The sequence below is a fragment of the Brachyhypopomus gauderio genome, unplaced genomic scaffold (assembly GCF_052324685.1).
Source record: "Brachyhypopomus gauderio isolate BG-103 unplaced genomic scaffold, BGAUD_0.2 sc93, whole genome shotgun sequence".
Lineage (NCBI taxonomy): Eukaryota > Metazoa > Chordata > Actinopteri > Gymnotiformes > Hypopomidae > Brachyhypopomus > Brachyhypopomus gauderio.
This window is the reverse complement of record NW_027506914.1, coordinates 378,834-402,917: the sequence shown is the minus strand read 5'-3', so window position 1 is coordinate 402,917 and position 24,084 is coordinate 378,834. Positions and strand designations below refer to the sequence as shown.

Sequence of the window (24,084 nt, the reverse complement as noted above, 5' to 3'; positions counted from 1 at the left end):
GCACACAACTCCTTATTTTATTGAATCAAAAACTGAACAAAGAAATGTTACGAGCTTAGATACACCACTGGCTAATACAGCCAACTTTCAAATATTGATTTCAGTCCATAAGCCATATGTTATAGTTATTAATACATTTGGGAACAGGAAGATTAATGATCTTCACTGAGGTTACCAGCACAAGGGTTTCAGTAATTTGATCCTTTGGTTCCATAACAAGATCTCAAATATGAACTCCCTTTATAACGTAAACATTTCACTGGAACCTTAACCTTAAATTCCAGTTTGCAAATACAGATTGGAATCATTCCAGCTGTATAGGTGTAGCTCACGGTTATGTCATAATCTGGCCCAAGTAGAGACTAGTTAATAAAGCTTAAATAACTAAATATGTAATACAGGAGAAATAACTGCAGTATGTAATCAATACAGTATATAATTCATACAAATGATGAATTTAACATTAATAAATAACTCTATTACTCATTTTTCTTAAATAAATGGTTGCCCTTAATGTGAGAGAGATGGGGGCACGTCTAACCAAGTACTGTTCAACAGAACATAAAGGCCCTAAAAAACCATCCAACAATGATGACTATTAAGAAGATGCAGTGCTCAGCGCAGGTGGGGAGAGTACAGTTCTCATCTTCCTAGGTACTCCTAAACAACTAAACTTTTAGATTTCCATCAAAAAATAAATAAAGTGTGTGTATTTGTGTATGTGTGTGTATATACACAAATACATGTGCATCAAAACTATAAAATCAAAAATTCAGTAAATCTACATGTTGGATTCCATTCACACCCGACGTAGATGTCTTCTGTTACTACAGCTGCCATCTTTTACGAGCCCATCTACATCCGCTCCATCCCTGATAATATCTTCTCCATCATCTTCTCCATCACTTTCAGAATGGTCCTCTTCCATCTGCCTGGCTGTCATTCTCCTTTTGTTTGACTGTATGGTGTTATGGATGTAATTTTTGATATCCTTCCATGTCCTTGATCTGAGAGCGTCTGGCTCCTTCCTGATGCACTCCAGACAGTCCCTCTTGCCTGGTACCGTCCTGAGGGATATATACTTCCCCATCTGTTTCCTCACTGCCTGTTGCTCTTCTTCTCCCCATTTTTTTCTTTTTTCTCTTGATCTGGAAACCTGCCCAAGACCTAATATCAAGACCATTAAATGTTAAAATACAGTTAAAATATATCAAATGTTCTATCGTATTGACACATAGCTGAAGATTTCAAACACCTAAGTGCTCTGATGAACATGTTTTACATGAATGAAACAAACAAGGAAGTACCTGCATCAGTTATTTCTCCATTCACATCTGCAGGACATCCAGGACTTCCATCAGCAGTTGCTCCTTCAGCTGTGTCACAGCTCTTTCTACATGGCACCGTCCCTTGTTCCATTGTGTGTAGTAGACTGCAGATTTTTGCAAGCTGCACAGAATTTTCATTCAGCCCTTGGTAATCATAGCTGTCATCACCCACAAGTTTAGCTACGTGTCGCTTTTCGTCATCATTAAGGCTCATAATCTGGTAAAGAACAGCTACATGCTTGTGTGTATATCCAGATGTTAGACCTTCAGGATTTCCAGCACCACAGTTTTGGGCAAAGTTTCTTAGACAGTCAGTGGCTCTTATATATGTAGAAGCCCTCATTCGAGCAAAAACATATGGGTTATCCATAGGAATGTCTACATCTTTGCGGCATTTGATAAGGAGGTCCAAAGATGATACCATCCTTTTTGTGAGTAAAAAAGTAATTGTACTTCCACCTTCACAAGACATTTCCATTCGGATTAACTCGGCACTAAGACTTCGTTCCAGTTTCGTTAAGATGTCAAACTTATCTCCACTAAATGGTTCTTTGGCTCCGTCAGTGTAAGTGTAATTTTCAAGTAGCATTTTATCAGCCACCCATTTTCGCCCTCTATTAAATAAAGTTATTCCAGCAAGGAGACTTTCACGCAGCCTCTTCCAAGCATCAGGATTTGGCCTCTCCATTAGCTCACTTTTTGCTTTATTTTCAACAATTCTGAGAATATTCTGTAGTTTGATGACATCTTCTGTAAGGCGTACGACATCCACCACATTCTGTTTGTTTGCTGAGGTGCAGGAATGTGAGGACACAAATGTTATCCAGTCTGTTTCAAGCAAATCAATGAACTTTCTGGCCTGAGCTGCCGCTTCTTCTCCCATGGCATTCTCTGCCAAAGCGATTTCAGTAGCCCTCTTCAGGGAATACCCCAGCTTAAGGACTATAACAGGAGTTTTGAATTTGTTAGTGCACTGATCAAAACCACCAATCACCTTTGCAGACTCCAGAGCCAAATTAAACTTGGATTCGGAGCATACTTGATGCAGATGCTCAATATTCTGATCCAGCTCTTTCACAGCTAGCATAAATCTCCCAAGTTCTCTCATCTTTTGAGAAATGTAATTGTGCTGTGCCTTTTGGTGCCCAACTTTTTCATAAAGTCTATTGCCAAATTTACAGATCAAGGAATCATTTCTCAAGTGTTTTGAGATATCATCATCTCGCATGTGGCGGACAACATCTTGGCAGCCCACAGAGAGAGTCTCGTGCAGTGCAAACGTAGCTCCCCGACACCTTCTCTTTCTCGGAGCATCTTTACCATTCTTCATTTTGCATGACCGCTGATGCTGCCACAAGACATGGCTAGCAAAAAAACCAAGGCAGTGAGGGCAAGGTTCATAGTCATTTAGTGAACGATCCTTTTTTGGTCGTTTGAGTGGGATGATCTCTCCATTTCCATTTTGAATCACTTCAATGTTATGCTCATAATTGCCTTTATTACGGAGTTGCTTAAGTAAAAGTTTTCTTGTTTTGGAACCTTTTGGAAAGCTAAGGGCATGTGTTACATCCTTTTCTTTTGCATGTTTACTCTCCAAGTGCCTTGCTATTTTGCTCACGAGCCTGTTACAATAAAGACAGGACTGTTTCTTGCCATGTATTGTCCGAACACCAAATGTTTTACGACTTTTTACCACTCTTGACTTTCCTGAAGAGAACTTAGACTTTGAAGAAGAGGCTTTACACCTAGGATTAGCTCTGAGGAAAGACAAAGTGCTAAACTTGGAATTAATTCTAATGTTCTTGGTTGATTTCTTACGAGATGCAGGGACTGCAGCAAGGATGGCTGATTTCTCTTCCGTATTACTGCTACAGGACTTTTCAATTTTAGCTGGGTGAAACTCATTTTGGATACTCCTAACTGGCTCACATTGCTTTTTGTCCAAATTTTCACCATCTAATTTAGGAGTAGAACATGGCGATGACCGTAATGCAAAGTTTTGGCTGTGCTCTGGGGTTGAATTCAGGCTTAGCTGAAGGCTGCATGTCGAATCTGGTGGCACTCTAGGTTCGTCATGGCACTCTGAGGAAGTTCCTACTTCAGCCAAAACAGCAGATTCCATGTTGTTAGCTTCGGTCAGCTGACACCGAGTGACCGCCACTGAAGAGCTTTCTAAGCACCTGTCAAAGTCACTGATTTCACCAATGTCCAGATCAGAAGACATTCTAACACAAGAAATCCAATTTGTCTCAAGAAGTTCAATAAATTCTTTAGCTTTAGATGCCATCTCTGAATCATGCCCCATGAAACTGTCCCCAAAAAGAATTTCAGCGGTTTGTCTTAAGGAATAGCCAATTTTTAGAGCCAGAGATGGCATTTCAAGTTTGTTAGATGATTCATCAAAACCACTAATCTTCTTGGCACTGTTTATGGCTAAATCAAACCTGGATGGAGTGCATATTTGAAACAGTTGCTGAACACTGTGGTCAATCTCCTTCACGGCAAGCATAAATCGCCCCAGTTCCCTGAGCTTTTGTGCAATATATACATGATGCTTTTTATCCTGTCCATGTTTTCCCAAAAGTATATCACCATACTTGCATATCAGTGTGTCCTCCCTTATATGATCCAAAACACTGTCTTGATGCATTCCACGGATAATTTCTTCACAAGCACCAGAACAAAAGCCCTGTGCTGGAAGCAACTTGGATGATGTAGACTGAATCCTTCTACGGCAACCAGTACCATTGTCTTTTCTCATTTTGCAAGCCCGTTCATGCCTCCACAGATCATGTCGAATATAAAAAGCCAGGCAATGTTGACAAGGCAGGTATTCACTCACAGAGTAATCTACAGATGGTCGTTTACAAGTGACTAGTTCTCCACTGCCTCTTTGAAGAACTTCAATATTATGTAGATAATTGCCTTTTTTACGGAGCTGATCAAGTAAAAGACGCCTTCTTTTAGAGCCTTTTCGAAAACTGAGGGCACGGGCTACATCAGTTTCATTAGCATGTTTGGATAACAAATGCCGTGCCATTTTGACATTGGATTTCTTGCAGTAGACACAGAAATGTCTTTTGTTCAATTTATTACATGTTATCACACAAAGCTGCTGTGAACTTGAAGAGGTACTATGGTTTAGATTGAAATTTTGACTAGGCTGTGGACTGGACACTGTATCTGACCCAAACATCTCTTCCATATCTCTTGTGGAATCCACCTTAGACTGTGAACTGTTGTCCTGGGACAATGATAATGTAAGTGCTGAGTTAACAGCCACACTAGCAGTCAGATTCTGTGCAACTGGCCTGTCCAAACTATCATTGCAGTTATTGCTACAATCAGACCATTCATCCTCATCATCCAGTGGATTATAATCAGATCCACTTGATGCATCAGGGTCCAGTTCATTTTCAAGGGTACCACTGTTGTCAGATATTGGGTTGGCTCTAGAAACTCTTGATGAAGTAGACCTTAGGCTGTACTTTGAACTTGACATTAAACTCAATTGTGGGCTAGATCGGCAACTGAGACTGGGTTGGTGACAAGACTCATTAGCAGGTTTAGGGTTGAACTCAGAGCTGGACTCGAAGAAAAGATTAGGCCTGGACTTCAAGGATGTGGTTTCAGGACTTGATCTCATATCTGCCTGAAGGCCAGAATCAAGGGTAGGGTAAGGACTAGAACCTGAGTCAGGATTAGGTGGAGAGTTGAGCTCTAGACTAGATTTTGAAGTAGATGGAAGGCAAGATTTCAAACATGTCTGCTCAATCTGTGGGCTGGGTTCAGGACTGGATCTGGGGCTTGAGCAAACAATGGGACTAGGAGAAGGGCTGGTTTCAGAACTAGCCTGAAAAAAGGCTTCACAATCAGATTGAGGGCTAGGTTCAGGACTAGACCTGAAATTTGACTGTTGGCATGAATTAGGGCTAGGCAAGGGTGTAAGATCTGGGTGACTCATATTTGGTGGGAGGCAATACTCAAGACTTAGTTGACCAAGATGTGGGCTGGATTCAGGATTAATTCTGAGGTTGGGTTGACAGTATTCAGGAGTGGGACATGGACTGATTTCAGGACTACATCTCTCAGTACCTTGACAGCAGGACTGGCTTGAATCAAGACTAGGTAAGAGGAATTCTGCACTGGGTTTTCTGGACACAGGATCTGGATCTGGTTGTGGTCTGGATTCAGGATTTGATGTTAGATTTGGTGATCCTATTGGTATTAATGTGTCAAGAGATTGGAAAGTTTGTTCAGAAGTGGTTTTGAAACAGGAGTTAAGAGACTCAGACTCAGTCTGAGAGGGAGGGCAGCCCTTGGATTCCAGTTCTTTCAAACGCTCTGAGGTGATCTTTCCCTTGCATGAGCGTTCATGTTTTAGTAAGGCTTGCCGAAGATAGAAGGCCAGGCAGTACTGGCAGGGCAAATACTCCGTAGAGGAAACATTCCTTCTTGTTCGTTTTTTGGTAACAATTTCTCCATTTCCATTTCTAAGCACTTGAATGTTATGTTGATAATTGCCTTTCTTGCACAGCTGTTCAAATAAGCGATGTCTTGTTTTGGATCCTTTTGGGAAACTGAGAGCATGTGCCACATCCGTTTCAGTTGCATGCTTCTGCTGCAAATGCCTTGCTATTTTGATATTGGATTTTTTACAGTAAACACAGAAGTTCCTTTTAGTGCTCAATGTATGATTGCCGACTTTTTTTCTTAATGGTTTTAAATTTGACACTGACTTGGATGATAATTTGAGACACCGGCCCGATTTAGATGTTGTCTGTGGTTCGATCTGTTCATCATCAGCTGGAACAGATTCCAATTTAGTTGAAATGTTTTTCACCAGATTTCTTTCCCACTGACGAGTTTCCACATTCAACAGCTCCAAATCTGTGTCTGGCATAGATTGAACACAATCATCGGTGTCCACTTCTTCAACCTGATCTTCATCAGCATGTGCCTGATCAAAAAGAAAAATATCTTTAAGTATCTTTTCTGAAAACCTGTCCAACATAAGTGTAACCTTTTCATTTTTTTTATTGTAACAAAAATATTTATGCAATTTAGTTAGGATTACTGTTAGAAAAAGACAATGCAATGTATTCCATAACACCATATCAAACCTTTTTTTTTTTTTGCTTCTGTGAGTTAAGAATGATTGTGTCTTTTTTGAGAACCCTTTATACAACAATAAGCTCATACAAAAATGGGCACACCAAACACTGTGCAAGATCTGCCAAAAGAGGAAGCATGCAGGAATTACGAAGTCCTAGGAAGTATTCCGAGTGAACTAAGGGATCATTAAAATCAATTAGTACCAATATATTTACAGCTTTTACTATTGCAACCCCACCCCACCCCACCATCTTCAAAAGAAAATGCCATCAGTGAATTACGAGTCTTATGCAAGAATCTTACTAGACATTTCTGAACAAGCGGCCAAGCAACTACTTTAGCAAAGCAGTTCAAGATTTTGAAACCAGTTGCGAACAAGGGCAGAAAAAATCTATTACAATGAACTTAGTAGTGACTTATGGCCACAAGAGATTTGTATGGGGCTATGAATTATTCAGTGAATGAAAGACGAAAGGTGGTATTTCCAAATGAGTATGTGGAAAATGCTAACTCAGCATGTAAAATAAACCTAAAAAAAATCCTCAAACCTTTCAAAAATGCAGGTGCTTCAATGCCACCTAGAGAGAGAGAGCTTTATCTGTCAGAACAACATCTAACAATTTAAGTATAATGTAAGTAAGAACAATGCTGGTATGTTATATGGCTTCAGAATGTATAGTTCAATCATGGCAGATGAGCTAGGTTTTTGATTAATTATAACCTTTACATGATCCATCAAGACCATTTAAAATAATATATACCAGTCTTACAATATTAAGTGTAAGAGTCAATACAATAGTTTTAATATGAAAGGACAGCTCAGTCATAATATGCAGTGATAGTATTTTTCACCATATCTCAGTCCCTCTTCAGTACATTTATTTGCAGACCAGAGAATTTAAATCTACATGTTCAATGAAAGCCAACAACAAAAGCCATAAAGAATAAAAACTCTAGGATGCAGTAATTAGGAAATTGACAATAAAAATCACTCACAGACACTACAGACAGACAATAAGAAAGGGTGGAAATACAATTCCATCTTACCTCAGGTTGAGAATGTGTCCTTGCAATAATGAACTTGTGCAGGGTATCCTCGTCAGCAAAGTATAAATGTGATTCTTAGCCATTTTGTAGTTTAGATTTTTTTTACTTAATAGAAGCACAATTAAGGGTAACAAATGAAGTTGGACCATATTCATACCGTTGTTCGCAACTTTCTTTGCCTTAAACTCTCTGCTATAACAGCATAAGAAAATTTGTTCCCCCCATGCATCTTAATTAAAGTCCAATTGACAAATGTATTTCCATCTATCTGGGAAACTATGATTAAGAGCATCCATTTCTCATTTTCAGTTATTCCTATTTAAATATCTGTGATTCACATAAAAAAACTATAAAATTTAAATTATTACTTAAAATTCTAAAAACATTTTTGTCTATTTTTTCAATTGTCGATTCAATGTGCATATAATCATTTTAATACTGTTAAATGCTATTCTCAGTATTAATAAACAAGCAATGCAAACTGAAATGCAAGCTGTAATAAAGTAGATTTTCAGGATTTGGTAAAAGAATGCATATTGTGTGTTGTTTTAAGTCCATAACGTCTGAAGCGGGATGATGCTATTAAAAGTACCTCAAGGTGATGTGTTTTTGGAAATGAGGAAATCTCATCAGGGACTGAGATGAAAGTAAATGTCAGACAAACCACGTCTCGATTCATATTAGTATGTGTAATGGTAATGCTCAGCCTTAAACAGCTTCTTTGATGCTTTTTATAAATCATTTGGCTTACAACCTAAACTTCTTGAACTAAAAATAAATAAATCATGAAATCCTGTGATTCTGTGAAAATGGAATACATAGTCCCCTAGACAAAAAACAGCACCTCTGTTTAACAAAAATAGATGTATTCATAATGTATAGTTTTTTTAATAAAGCAAAGTTATTAAAGTAAAAAAAAATAATCAAATCAAAACAAATATTAAAATCTCTGATTGCTCACTATTATCATCTTAAATCTTACCAATAAGTCTTCACAATCTCCAGAATAATTTTTAAAATAACAATGGGAAATCTAAATTTTGGAGCAGACATCCAAAAATATTCATATTGAGACTTGGCAATTTCTTTACCCTTCTATGGAAATACTGAAATACCCACATCTCGACAGCCCAAACAGTGACGACAGCCGGGGGTGTATCTGAGTCACAGTCTTTCTTTCAAATTTCTTTCGCATTAACACAGGAAAGATCTGCTACTGCAGGACTCCTGAAGCCCCTGTGTTCTGCACACACATACCCTCTTTCCTCTCCTACGATGCTTTCCTGCTGGTCTCTGCTCCATTGCTGCTCCGTGGTCATTTGTTGCTGTTAAAATTAAAATTGTGAATGGCTTGTGGCTCAATTATTGCACTGACTGTATTATAAATAAAAACTATGGCATGACCAATACAACACTTTAAATCTAACTTTAAAAGAATTTAAATTTTAAAATTAAACTTTTCCTTGATGTCCACTTGCATTTGTATGGCTTTACATTTCAAATACAATGTATTGTCTTTATCTATTATAATTAAACAGACTGTTTCTGTAGTGTAGCGACCTATAATAGTGACCTATAACTTCAAAATGGGATTTTTTAAATATTTGCCATGCCAATAAATCACCTCTGAATTTAATTTTGCAGGTTTCCCTCAACAATATTTGCATATCAAATTATAATTTAAACAATAAAGTAAGAGAAATTCAGTTATATATATGGAACCTTCAAGCCTAAACACAGATTAAAAATCTGCATTAACACTGCAATTTAACATGGATTTATCCATGACCAAAATAATGGCCTTCTGGGTATTTGTGTTTGCTAAAGGAACCCTGGACAAAGTACTACTTACCACCAAGTGGGAAGTCCTTTTCTAAGTCTAGCATGCTGGGGGAATCTTCGACCCCAGATGATGGGATTAGTGCCTTAAGGCTGTGTGTAGTTTCTTCAGTGTCTGCCCAACTAAAGGGCGTAGACCTGGCCTCTGATTCCAGGTCCCCACTATAGGTACTTCCATGATCTATATACACAAAAAGGTTCAATTAATCAAAGTGGGAACAGAGCACATATAAAAACTAAGCCAACTGCTAAAAACACTCATATACCTCCTCGGGACACGGGCATGCCTTTGGGCTTGTCCGTGTCTTCATCTTCCACCGAGCTTTGAGAGGGCACACTGCCTTTGGTGTCCTCAGAGGCCGGAACCGGCACGGGCACCGGCAGCTGTGGCAATGACACATGGGAAATAGGTCATGACGACAGACGATGCGCAGTGTGAACACAAACAAGAGGAGCTGGGATGACGTACAGGCAAAGGGAGTCCCAAGGGAACAGGTGTGTACTGAGTGTACAGGTGCATGGGAAGAGGAATGTAGACAGGCACTGGGACCAGCAGGGGCACCGGAACCAACCTCACTCTCTCTCCATTCTCATCAATCACTGCTGACATAAAGAACAAGAATTTGCCACTCGTTCCTCTCTGCATACACGTCGAGGATAAACAGAACGTGTGTACGGCAGCAGCTCACAAGCCTCTTTTCATGAGCCTAGTCTGGTGCGCTATTGCAAGGAAGTATGCACACAGAACTGAGTCTGTGGAGCATTCTTAGAGTAACCTGTCTCGCTGAGAGGTTTGGGGGGGTCGAGTTCACACTGGACGCCTCGCTCTTCTATGATGGGCTTGCACATGAGGGCTTTGTTCTTCAGCGTGCGCCGGTGACAAGCGCCTACGTGCGCCGCTGCCTCCGTCTGCGTGCTGGCCTGGGGGCACGTGACCAAACCACGTCAGTTATTCTGCAGCGGTCCTTAAGCCACACATTCTGCTGGTTATACTCACGTCTCCGATGATCTTTGAGCTGCAATTAGAGGTAGGAAGTGCACCTGCAAACACAATTACAGATTAAATGTCGAACAATCTTTCCCAGTAATATTAGTACTTAATGGCAGGTTTTAATATTTATGGGCACCAAGACTACCTGTGAGAGCAGTGTTAGCAGCTAGAGCAGAGGCCAGGGACACAACCCCACCGATGACTGGCATGTCTTTAGAGAGAGAGAGAGCAGCTTGGGCTTCAGGGACTGATGTTATACCTGCAGTGATGTGGAAGGAGAAGGACATGAACTGGGTGAGTGAGGGTGGATTAATTAATATGAGTCAGTGAAGTCATTTCTCTCACCTCTCCTTGTTTAATTCAGTTATTATAATGATGACTCATGACATGACAATGAGGACTTAATCATTGACCGAGGGAGGGGGAGACGGCACTGGCCAGATGGTGGGACACGCACAGACACGTTAAACATACATCGCGCTGTTTTGGTAACAGTACCGTTGCTGTAAGGCTGGTCTGGATTGATGCACTTGGAACAGAACTGCAGAAGACATTGCAGGTTGCAGAAGTGGTGGACTGTGTCAGCCCATTTAAGGCTCTGGTTCAGCGCCCCCTGGGTCTTACAACTGTAGCACTTCCCCATCTGGGGACACAAGGGTGGTGCCTACCGTCACACACAGCAAAGTCCAGCAGCACACGACGACAACGGCAAGGACAACAGTACGACGACAATAAAATACCATGTGCAATGTGTCCAATATTTAACCTTAGGTAAGAAAGGTGTTAAATGTCTTTTTGATGACGTTTTAGTACTGTTTGCTATGTCATTAGCACCCAGAAATGAGAAAAGCACCGTGTTGGTCTCTGACCTCGTAGAAGAGCACGGTGTACAGGGACATGCACTCCTCGGTGCAGAACTCCTCCAGCTTCCCGCCGAAGTGGTTCTGGATGGTGCTGTGGGTCATGTTGCAGCAGTAAGCACAAATCCTACACTGGCCCCCGTGCTGCTTGGCGAGGTCATGCTTGAAAAGCAGTTTGCAGCCTATTACAGAGAGGGAGCAGCGTTAGAAAGTGCAGCGGAGCTGTAATCGGAGCGGGAGAACCAAGGCTGACTTAAAGCAGCTTTGAAATCGTGGACTGCGTAACAGACGGCAACACGATGATGGCGTGCGCTCCGAGGAGAAACTCGCCTTCACAGCAAAAGGGGCGGGGCTGGTGCTGGTAGAGGCAGACGTCCTTCATCACCTTCTCCTGCTTACAATACTCACACACCGCTTTCACGTCTTTCTCCCTCTTGTAAGCGTCGCAGCACATGCGGGAGCAGAAAAGCCCTGTGTGATTCTGACGGGGGGCACAACAGATAATCAGAATACTTTATTAATCCCAGGGGGAAATTGCTTTTGTTACAGTGCCACCATTTGCAAATTATTTTAATAAAACACCTCTATAAAATATAAAAATATGTACAAATAATAAAGAATAAACATCCTAATATTGAATTTAAAATAAAATGTAAGTAGGTATTGCACATATGTAATAAAATAAAGAATAAACATCCTAATATTGAATTTAAAATAAAATGTAAAATAAGAAACACGAGGCCACTTCACGTACATGTTGAGTACACAAGTGTGAAAACGTTCAATCATGTTTTAATAAGGAAACATACACACAGCATCACTAATAGACAAACTAACCTTAAACTGCAAGACTTCGGGTTTGGAGCTGAACTGTCCCTGGCACTGTTTGCAGGTCAGTTTAATGGTGCCATATGTTGAGGGGGGACCGTTTGGCTGCGTCTTCTGGCTGTCCTGTGGGTTCACCAGGCCAGACGCAGGCCCATATGGTGGGAGAGAAGTTTGTTTCAGTGTAGGCACAAAAGTTAGAGGAGCATTCTGGCTTGGTGTGGATGTATACATAGAAGGGTTGTGTACATGTGTGGATGCGTGAAGGGGGGCAGAGGGCCGGTGGACGGCCATGGGGTGGGGGGGTCCCTGGGAGGATATGGCTGGGGCAGAGGCAGGAGCTGCTCCGTTCATGTGTGTTGGGGGTACAACGCGGTTCAGCCTGTCCTGGAGACATACAAATAAAGATTCATTACCATTTTTTAGAAAAATCAGCAAACCTGTCTTCAGACAAAAACTATAAGTGGCACGATACCATTTTCCTGTATGAACCAGACGCCAATATTTTTTGACATCTGATTTTTTGAATGCATTCAAATGTCACCCGATATTGATATCAATAACTTTTTTCCAATTATAAACCATTGTAAAGCTGTTATTCAGTTTGGGATCATTGTTTTGTGTGCTTTATACACTATATTGCCATAAGTATTCTTCCACCCATACAATTAATTGGATTCAGGTGTTCCCATATATTCCATGGTCACAGGTGTATAAAGCCAAACACCTAGGCATGCAGATTTCTCCGACAAAAATTTGTGAAACAATGAGTCCCCTCTTGAGAGTTGAGTGAATTCTAGCATGGTAATGTGACAGGATGCCACCTGTGCAAGTCCAGTTGTGAATTTTCCTCGCTATTAATATTTCAGTCAGCTGTCAGTGGTATTATAACAAAGTGGATACATTTGGGAACGGCAGGAACTCTGCTGAAGTGGTAGGCGGGGTTAGCCACGTGGGGGGGGGGGTCAACTTTCTGCAGTCAATTGCTACAGACCTCCAAACTTTACATGGCCTTCAGATTAACAGTACGTAGGAGATCTTCATGGAACCTGATCTCAACTTAAGGCAAATTTAACTTTATGCTGTTTAGAACCTGCAGGCTAAAAGCCAACAGTAGTTTTTCCCTCACGCAGTTCTCATATCAAGTCCTAGTTCAGCTACCTTGTTCTCTTTTCTCGGATACCCAATTTCCTTTATTTCATGGCCAAATTGGAAACATCATTGTTTTTTAAAGAACGGATTAACAAACAAATCACTGTTGGCCATTTTATCTTATTAAATGCGCTCAATTGAAAGCAGGTAGCCTTTTCCACACAACACATGTGTTTGAGTTAGGGTTGCAGCGGTAACCGGTTTCACGGTATACCACGGTATTAAAATGCACGGTTATCACGCGCGGTCGATTCGCGAGGTCGTACACCTCTCGAATTTTGTAACTTTGCGCACGCCGCGCCTCAGTGCAATGAACAAAGTTATATTTGCAGGGTTCATACATCTGTACAAGGTGGAATTAAAGCACTTGTACATCACTTTAAAGGTCTGTTTCAATATTTCCCAGCACCTTAAACTTAATAAAGTTAAATATTTATTAGGGGTGTATTCAACTAAGGATTTTCATAGTCGAATCTGATTCGTCAGCCTTTCCCTTTAGTCGACTAATAGTCGAATCAGGTTTATTTTTATTTTTTTTTATTTAGAGCACCTTAAACGGGATCCCGTTCTCATTCAGGACTGTTTTCCTCTTCAAAGTAAAAACCTAAAACACTCAGATAAATGAATAAACACGGTAGGTTGACTTTATTCAGCTTTTATTTATTTACTTATTTCGAGACAAACCGCGACGAGACGCGATGACGACCGAAACGACAAACGGCTGAACTGTTTTTTTCGCCTTACGCGTTTTAAATGGTATGCCATCTTGGTTGTTGTCGTGCGAAATGAAAGACGTTGATGACATAACTTGCACTTTACTTTGTTTGATTCATCTTTATCTTTTTCAAAATACTTTTGTAGTTTTTTTGTAGCCATTATAATCTCGGCAGATGCTGCGTATTCTGTAGCGTGTTCAGCTCCGCTCGTTTGGATTGTGCAACTGCAGGGTGTGATTTATGAATGTGTAGTAAGGAAGATGCCTATTGTTAATGGGCAAACATCATTTTTAAATATTAACAGAAATTAGGATAATTTTATTTGACAAAAGGCTATATATAACGAAAACAAAGACATTTCATGTAACAACTAATGCTTAGCTGCATCCTTGGGCACCCCCATGCAGTTAGAATGGTACATTCGACTATGCCGTTCATAGTCGACTAGGGGGTATAGTCGACTATAGTCGAATCAGCGACTATTGCAGGTCACCCCTAATATTTATACATATACTCGAAATAATTCGCTTTTTCATCACATTATTTAATGGTTGTTTATTTTCAAAACGCCCAATCTTAACGTCTTCACGTTCTCTCATGTTTCGTCCTGGAATTACAAGAGGCTCGTATTTGTTAACGTAATACAAAAGAACTGTGCGGAGTCGTGCGCTACGGTCACTAGTGAAAAGAATAAACCTAGCTTTTTATGGTCCTTGCTTTCACTGGATGTGAAAGACGCCATTAATTTACATGCGTTCATTTTCAAATTCTAACGTGCCTGTTTTTCATATGTTAAAGTGTGAAAGCCTTAAAATAGAAATCTCTATTGTGAGGGTCATGTCAGAAATAAATCCTCTCTTTCTGCAGTATCTGGTTATATTCTAACTTGGCAGTACAACGGACGTTTACAACAGTTGTTGATCAGACACTGACCCAGGCTGAGTTTATCAGATATTAAATAATTTAAACTTAAATAATTGTACTGAAATCCATGATTTAGGTTTCTCTAATTTTGCAGTATTTATATAAACATGTTTACAGCTTATTTTTTTAAAGGAGACATTTTGTATACAATAGTTGCAGGGTTCTACAATAAATAGTTAATTGAACAAAAAAAAACTTGTTGTAATTTCTTTAAGGGTCAGTGTATCGTTTAATAATATACAAACTAATTGTGATACCGTGATAACCGTGATACCGCGGTATTTTCTGAGACGGTTATCATACCATGAAAATCTCATACCGTTGCAACCCTAGTTTGAGTGCATGGGTATTTGCATTTAAACTTTACCGTTTTCTTCCTATTAATGATTACAAACGTTTTAGTCAAACTCTGCTTGCTCAAACTGGCCCAGCTGTTATCGTGTGACCTGCTCTACATAACCTGAGTGTGATCATGTGACCTGCTCTACCTAACCTGAGTGTGATCGTGTGACCTGCTCTACCTAACCCGAGTGTGATCGTGTGACCTGCTCTACCTAACCCGAGTGTGATCGTGTGACCTGCTCTACCTAACCCGAGTGTGATCGTGTGACCTGCTCTACCTAACCCGAGTGTGATCGTGTGACCTGCTCTACCTAACCCGAGTGTTGTGACCTGCTCTACCTAACCCGAGTGTTGTGACCTGCTCTACCTAACCCGAGTGTTGTGACCTGCTCTACCTAACCTGAGTGTTGTGACCTGCTCTACCTAACCTGAGTGTTGTGACCTGCTCTACCTAACCTGAGTGTGATCGTGTGACCTGCTCTACCTAACCTGAGTGTGATCGTGTGACCTGCTCTACCTAACCTGAGTGTGATCGTGTGACCTGCTCTACCTAACCTGGGTGTGATTGTGTGACCTGCTCTACCTAACCTGAGTGTTGTGACCTACTCTACCTAACCTGAGTGTGATCGTGTGACCTGCTCTACCTAACCCGAGTGTGATCGTGTGACCTGCTCTACCTAACCTGAGTGTGATCGTGTGACCTGCTCTACCTAACCTGAGTGAGATCGTGTGACCTGCTCTACCTAACCTGAGTGTTGTGACCTGCTCTACCTAACCTGACTTATCACATAGTATGTGTTCGAAATAGCTTACTACATACTACTGGCGTACTGCTTGGGCCTAATATCAGTATGCAGCATGCGAATAAAAATTATTTTTCCAGTACGCGAAACGTCCCCGGATGACATACTACTTCTGCAAAATATTCCAGTACGTGAACAGAGCTATCTTCGTGGTGTACTGCATCCCATCATGCAATACTATGTTCACGTGACCCGGTAGTATGCTTTGCTTTTTTTGCATACTGGAAACTGTAGTGCATACTACTACAAGGACCAGTACGCAGTATCCAGTATATACTGAGTGCAGTATGCAGTATGTGGTAGGCCAATTTGAACACAGCCATGCTGTGCTCTGCTGTGCAGCACTCCTATGGACACTCCCCCTTGTCTTTTGGAGATAATGTTTCTCACAAAGTTAAAGAAATTTCTAATTAATCTTTAACAATGAGCTATTAACAGTGTATTAAGCAAACAAAGCATAATACAATATGGGCCTATAGAGTGTGTTTAAAGTGTGTTATACTCATGAGATGAAACAGTAAAGAAGCAGTCTTAGAGAGAGGGAAAACAAACACTAGACCTTCCTGCTCCACACTGAAGGCAAACACACACCACTCAACTCCCACTCAACTCCCACTCAACTCCCACTCAACTCCCACTCCCATTCTATAGTTTGGCCAGACCAACCAATCAACCATCAACAAAAGCTGTGCAAACGCACGTAACAGATACAGAGATGACAAGCCCAACTGCATGGCATCTAAAGCACACTCGCGTGCTTCGCATGACTTACCTGAAACCTGCCAACACACTCATATGAGCAGAAGTTCCGGATGGATCCATCGGGCATGGCCAGGTGATACTGAGGAACAGCTAATTTCTGGCAGTTTGTGCATGGGAATGAAGCACCTGTTTCACAAGCACAATGTACAGCTTTTCCAAATCACTTCAATCACATCATTCCAATCACAAAAGACAAAAACTAAATATTTCGTGTCACCCAACATGGGCATGTACATTTGACAGGGTTGCAGTTCCTTTACGGTACACCAAGTAAAAGTGACATTAAGCGATTTAACCTAACAGTCATTATTTTTAAATAAGTCCTGCAGTACAGAACAACCCCATTTACTCCCAAACTGCGCTAGAAGCTGAAAAAAGGGTCAGATCTACCTGACAATGTGCGTGATGCCTGGCTGTTGGTCAAACATCTCGAGGAGCAAAAGAATTCAACCACTCCCTGTGTGTTTGTGCCCTCCAACATCTGGTCCACAGCTTTAAACTCGTTACAGTAGGGACAGTGGACTTTCTCACCACTTTTCTGTGAGGTTCAGCGAAAACACAGTGAGCTAAGGACTTGCTTTACATTTGATTAAGGGGAAAAAAGCACAACACGGGTATTGATTTGATAATCTAGAGACAGAATAAATGTAAGTCATAAACATGACATGAACAAACATCTATAAGCAAGTGTGAGCGCAGCGCCCCGGGGCCAGAACTTCTGCGGACCTGTTTGAAAGCACTGATGCAGACGGGGCTGCAGAACTTCTTCACCACGTCCTCTATCTGAGCCAGGTGGTAGTTGCCCGTGACAGTGCAGCTGCCGCAGCTCTCGCAACAACTCATGGAGAGACGCTTGGAGGAACGGAAACGGGAGAAACAGTCATCGCTGCAGAGACGGTGCAGAAAGCCCTGATAGATCACCTCGTGTTGGATCTGGGAGAGAGGGAGGGAGGAGGAGAGAGGGAGAGAGAGAGAGAGAAAAAGGGAGAGAGGCAGGAGAGAGAAAAAAGGCAGGAGAGAGGGGGCACAGAAGATAGAGACATGGGGGGTGGGAGAATAAGTGTGATTGTGAGAGAAAATGTGCAAATGAATTCATTTCTGTAGGACGAACATTCTTGACCATTTGTTATTCTGCTCTACTCTCCAGTTTTACAGAAGTAATGTGATTATAGCGGATGTTGAGAAAACCTATAAATATCATAGCTACGCAAATGACATTACTAGACATCTCCAAGAAAGAACATGTCATGTCATGGTGCCCCCGCTATGCAAACATATGGCAGTGCACACACTTGAATCATATCAAATTCAATTGGATCATGGCTAACAACTCTCAAACACAACTTCATTACTTCAGTACTCTCTGCTTCAGACCGCTTGCTCATCTCTCTCCATGAAAGCTCAGCTGGATTAGCTTCTTTAAAAAACAAACCAATCACAATGCGAGTACATAAATGGTAATGTAATGATGCACTCAACAATGGCTTCCTTTAAGGCAAGGGTGTTCAAACCTTTTGCAATGAGGGCCAGATTTGGTAAAGTGAAACTGTGTGGGGAGCCGACCATCGAATGTATGCAAATGATCTAATTTGTTTTATAATAAATAAAGAATGGGGGGGAGTGTCTTGTGTTTGCTTAGGAAGTTAGGAAGAGGTGTGGCTGTCTGTTTCTGTGGGATGGGTGGAGGTGTGCTGCTGTTTGCTTGTGTGTGGTTTTTTTTTTTTGGGGGGGGGTGTCCGTGTGCGAGCTCTACTGCCATCTTGTGGTGAAAAACAAAAATAAAGTGGGTGCTGGCAGGCAGGTGGCATATTAATGATTTTATGAAATAGGCTGTGGGTTGGTGGAGATTTGAATGTGGGCCGGATCTGCTCCACGGACTGGTCTCTGGACATGCCTGCTTTAAAGGGCTGCATTCAAGACACGAAGAGGGACAAAGACAGTGACAAAGAACAGAATAACTCAACGTATGAATAATAATAATAATAATAATAATCACAAACCAACAGAATGCTTACAAGATTGCTACGCTGAAAGGCTTTTTTATACGTAGTATCTCCACCATATGTTATTTTTAATGAGCAGTGTTGGGAACGTTACTTAAAAAAAGTAATTAGTTATAGTTACTCACTACTTGTTCGAAAAAGTAACCGAGTTAGTAACTGAATTACTCTATAATAAAAGTAACTCGTTACCAGGGAAAGTAACTATTTGCATTACAGTTAAAAAAGTTATATGCCAATGAATAAGGATTTTTTGAAAAAGCAGTTTTCACAGTCAGTTGAAATGAGTAGATCAGAAAGGTATTTAACTTTTGATATTTATTGCACATCAACAGACCAGTGCAGGATAAAATCCTTAAAAATTTTAAAAAATATAACTTTAAAAAAGTAAACAGTTACACTATATAAAGTGCATTTACATCTATCAAATTAAATTAAATTCTCTCAACCTGAGACAACTGGTTTGTTCACAACAGAAGTAAACTTAACAATAAAACTATTAAAACTATTCTTAATTAAATAAATCAAATACCCAGTCTGGTAGACATTCAGGAACTTCAAGTATTTTCTTAAATAATGTTTATATCGCCACATTGAAAATGCTATTTTCTCTTCTGCTTGCTCCTGACTTGCCATATCTGCTTTTTCTCCGTGTGTCATGTGTCACTGGGGTGCTTCGGCATGCGTGTAACAACACTGGCTCCGATTGGCTACCATGACGCTGCCTTAAGCCTGCTTTATACCTCCGGACACGGACGAATTTCGTCCGTCCATACCAAACGTAGCCTCCGTAGGGGGCCACTATACCTCTTTCCAGTTCCAACGTTATGATTTTTTAAAATACATCCTCTAGAGGGCAGTATAGTCAAATTTCCGGCACCGGCGCACCAGCAGTCTCCTCCCAGCTGTTTTTGCATCGCTGTTTATCGCGATGACCTGGGTCCGAAAGGGTCCGTATCCGTAATTACCGTAGGGTGTGAATGGGCCTTTAGCCAATTGCTTACTGTTAAGTTAAACAGGTGTTACACCGAGAACTGTGACCTATCGAGATCTGTTTCTCCTCACTAGCCTGGGCAGGCGTCTGCTCGGATTACTGTTAGTATATCAATATATAGTAAACGCACCGCTTATAATGACCAGTAACGTCAACGGCATTGTAACGACAGGAAAAGTAATTAATTATATTATCCCGTTACTGACAAAATGACGCAGTTACCTAACGCCGTTATTTTTAATGAGTGACACACTAAATATAGAAAAATAAAAAACAGATTTGATATAGCAGCATCATGGATAAGAAGCTGGTGCCAAAAACAAGATTCAATTATTATATTAAAACTAGGGGTGACCTGCAATAGTCGCTGATTCGACTATAGTCGACTATACCCCCTAGTCGACTATGAACGTCATAGTCGAATGTACCATTCTAACTGCATGGGGGTGCCCAAGGATGCAGCTAAGCATTAGTTGTTACATGAAATGTCTTTGTTTTCGTTATATATAGCCTTTTGTCAAATAAAATTATCCTAATTTCTGTTAATAAATATTTTAAAATGATGTTTGCGCATTAACAATAGGCATCTTCCTTACTACACATTAATAAATCACACCCTGCTGTTGCACAATCCAAACGAGCGGAGCTGAACACGCTACAGAATATGCAGCATCTGCCGAGATTATAATGGCTACTAAAAAAACTTCAAAAGTATTTTGAAAAACAAAGATGAATCAAACAAGTAAAGTGCAAGTTATGTCATCAACGTCATCAACGCACAACAACAACCAACATGGCATACCATTTTTCGTAAGGCGAAAAAAAAAAAAACGTTTGTCGTTTCAGTCGTATCGTCTCTTCGCGGTGCTTCTCGGCAAGTAGGCCTATAAACATTTTTTGTTGTTGTTTGCTTTTAAATAGGGATGCACCGAAATGAAAATTCTTAGCCGAAACCGAAAACCGAAAATGAGGAAACCAAGGCCGAAAGCCGAAAACCGAAACACCGAAATACATTATGCCAATTATTAGCAGGTCTCTCAAGTCTCACGCATTGAGCGTGTGACACACGCATTTGACCGTCTTCACACGCTCACACGCCACACCTCCGATTTCACACGGCGAGAAAAAAAATCTAGTTTATTTACCTCCGATCCATATCTATGTATTTTATACGAGTTAAATTTTATTATAACTGACTGGCCTGAAAGATAAATATAAATTCTCGCATAAAAACGTGACGTGAGTTGCAACAACATTAAACAGCTCAGGTAAACACGCTTCTGAGAAATGTCGTCTGCTTGGCAAAACATAACGGGGCTCAATGTGCTCTATTAGCCTACGAAATCCCACATCCTCTACGACAGAGAACGGCTGATCGTCTAAGGCAACGAGTTCCATAATTTTTGGTGTAATGTCCTTTGCCTTGGCGCCATCACTGAAACTTTTTTGCTTTCTGCATCACTGAAACTTTTTTGCTTTTGAAACTTTTTTTAATCCAAATAAGCACGTGCAGGTGGCGATTTTTGCTTGCGTCATCACAACACATCGTTTCGGCCGTGTTGTTTCGGTGATGAAAGTATTTCGGCCGAAAACCGAAAATGCAAATTTAAGCCATTTCGGCCGAAAATTTTCGGTGGCCGAATTTTCGGTGCATCCCTACTTTTAAACCCCGTTACTTGAACCTTTCCTTGTATTTTTTTTTGCTGTTGTATGGCAATTTTTTTATACTTTCAGGCAGGCATATTTTATTTTAAATATTTTTGACATTTTGCACAATGCCTGTCTGACAGTTCGATATGCGCACTGACGGTTAATGTTCTCTAACGTTTCATAAAAAAATAAATAAGTAAATAAATAAAAGCTGAATAAAGCCAACCTACCGTGTTTATTCATTTATCTGAGTGTTTTAGGTTTTTACTTTGAAGAGCAAAAAGGTCCTGAATGAGAACGGGATCCTGTTTAAGGTGCTCTAAAAAAAATAATAATAATAAACCCAATTCGATTATTAGTCGACTAAAGGGAAAAGCTGACGAATCAGATTCGACTATGAAAATCCTTAGTTGAATACACCCCTAATTAAAACTTTTTTTTGTTTTTTGTTTGTTTTGTTGGTGTTTCACCTTGTGTAAGCATGGCATGTCATGACTTACACTAGTCTAGTGTTACCTGCTATGCTAGTGTCTTTATTATAGCTGTTCATTTAAATTATGATGTTAATTTTGTTATTTTTTGTCGTAAATTTTTGTGTGTTGAAAAATGTAATTTGCTACAACTAATCTAGCGAGCCTTGAAACGGTCCTTTTAATTACTTCTCCAGTTACGCTTCCCAAACGTTTTGTCAAGTCTGCTTCTATTTGCCTTGTAATTGTCAGTCATGTGGTGTAAGTTGCATAGAGCTGTTTAGTGGGTAATACAGGCTATGATGAAGTTAACCAACATCCCTCACCTGACACACACATTTCCCTTCTGTTAACACACCATTAAGGTCACACAATCAGTGATGGCTTAGTTACCTTGAAAAAGTATTACTGATTACTTCTTTAAAAAGTAACTTAGTTAGGTTACATATTACTTGATTTTAAAAGTAACTACATTAGATTACAAGTTACTTTAGTAGTTACATTCAAAAACGAAATGAGTTTTTCCAATACTCACTTTATTGGAAGCAGTGTTGTATAAAGTAATCAAGACCCATACTTGAGTAAAAGTACAAGTACTCTATCAAAACATTGACTTGAGTAGAAGTTGAAGTGTTCTTTAAAAACTTTACTTAAGCAGAAGTACAGAAGTATTCAGCATTTTTTGTACTTAAGTATTGCAAGTAGTTTAGTCTAAAATGTATTACTCAAGTACTGAAAGTAAAAAGTACAAGTATTGTGTTTTGAATTAATTAAAGAAAGCCATCAAAGTTTGATTATCAATAGTTTTTGGGTCATTCCAGGATTTTGGTACATTTCAGGGGTGGTAACTTCTGAAAATTTGATCTTCAATTTGATCATTTAAAATCATATAGTTATAATCTACAGGTTATAAACTATCAAAAAGTTTGATTCGTCAATCTCAGATATGGAAGAAGTTTTTTCTTTATTAGATTGGTGTGCAGTAAATTGGTATGCAGTAACAGGGTTGCGACTAACAGGGTTGCAAATTTAGGCTAAGTTGTGGTCTTCCCCAGGAACAGATGCTCACTGTAAAATTTAGCTATGTATACAAGATCAAGGACAAATATGGTTATATAAGTATATAAAGTAAATTTTGACTCTACTCAATATTAGTCTTACAATATGAGGAACAGGGTTGCATTCACTGAGTGACACACACAACTTGGACAAACATATTTGGAAAAAAAACCTTGAAAATTGTTAGAGCACTTACCATTTTTCTTGCCATGTGGGCAGGAAATGTCCTTGTGATGCAAATTCCTTTGTGCTAGTACACAAATATTTTTAACCCTTTCTCTGCCAGATAAAATTCCTTATGGTAACAGGGTTGCGCGCATGTTGTGGGACACAACTTAATAGTGTAAAAACTGTGACATGCAATACAATGTAGACCAAATAAGTTGTTTTCATAAGTAAGGGAGATGCATTTCAACAATATACAAGAGGAAGTAATTTATTTAGAGCTTATTTTAATTGTTAAATTTGGCAAAGGAGTTGGTCACCCAATGTGTGGGACAAGAGAAAATGGCCATTTTTTGAGGTGGTTCAAAGGTATTCGGTCTTTTGAATAATATCTAAGGCGCTTATTTTTCCACCAAATTTTACAGTTTGTCTTATAACAAGTACAATGTTTAAAAAAAAATAGTCATTTAGATATTTTGGATATGTACATTTGAAATTTAAGTGGTGGGACAGGAAATGTACCAAAATCCTGGAATGACCCTTTTATATATCACTTACAAATCAAAGATGTCAAAGATCACAAATACAAGTGTTCTGTATGTACTTAAAAAACTGGGGTTAATGCCTCGTACACAAAAAACAGATAACCTATGTCCCACTATGTCGTAGGTTTGACGCAGAAGTACAAATTCGCCTTAATTTAGCTGAGAAAATGAGGTGTATTTTGGACGTAAAATCCGTCCGTCGGATTCTAAGGGTGAGCCTACTGCCCTGCGTTTACCCTCATTAAATGCCCTTACCCTATAAAAACACTACACTATAAAAATGGACACATGATTAGTCAGCACGTCGCCTTTATTGCCAGCTAATGTTAAGTGAATTCTGCAGCACGCCATGAACATAATTAGGTTAGTTAGCTAAGTTATCTAACCTAACTAGTGCTTACTGCGCTCTGTTACCAAACACGGTACCATCTCTTTTAATGAGATAAAAAGCGAATTATTTGGAATAATTTCGAATATATGTGTATTTGTATAAATAT

General features: G+C 39.9%; 1 protein-coding gene across 12 annotated transcripts in view; it reads right to left on the bottom strand.

The window, feature by feature from the left end:
- LOC143495129 (zinc finger MYM-type protein 4) overlaps positions 1 to 24,084 on the bottom strand; it is a 48,826-nt gene that overhangs the window by 3,851 nt on the left and 20,891 nt on the right. For 8 of the 12 annotated variants that reach the window (XM_076992402.1, XM_076992403.1, XM_076992397.1 and 5 more), the window contains 16 exons: positions 17,431 to 17,637; positions 17,095 to 17,242; positions 16,715 to 16,830; positions 12,255 to 12,392; positions 12,018 to 12,131; positions 11,511 to 11,661; positions 11,190 to 11,362; positions 10,819 to 10,963; positions 10,466 to 10,579; positions 10,327 to 10,370; positions 10,106 to 10,250; positions 9,799 to 9,932; positions 9,596 to 9,713; positions 9,343 to 9,510; positions 8,748 to 8,815; positions 6,172 to 6,288 (listed from right to left, as the gene is read on the bottom strand). In XM_076992402.1, coding sequence (XP_076848517.1) covers positions 6,172 to 6,288; positions 8,748 to 8,815; positions 9,343 to 9,510; positions 9,596 to 9,713; positions 9,799 to 9,932; positions 10,106 to 10,250; positions 10,327 to 10,370; positions 10,466 to 10,579; positions 10,819 to 10,963; positions 11,190 to 11,362; positions 11,511 to 11,661; positions 12,018 to 12,131; positions 12,255 to 12,392; positions 16,715 to 16,830; positions 17,095 to 17,242; positions 17,431 to 17,637 — 2,100 coding nt within the window. The other 4 variants (XM_076992400.1, XM_076992401.1, XM_076992408.1 and 1 more) reach the window with 4 other exon arrangements.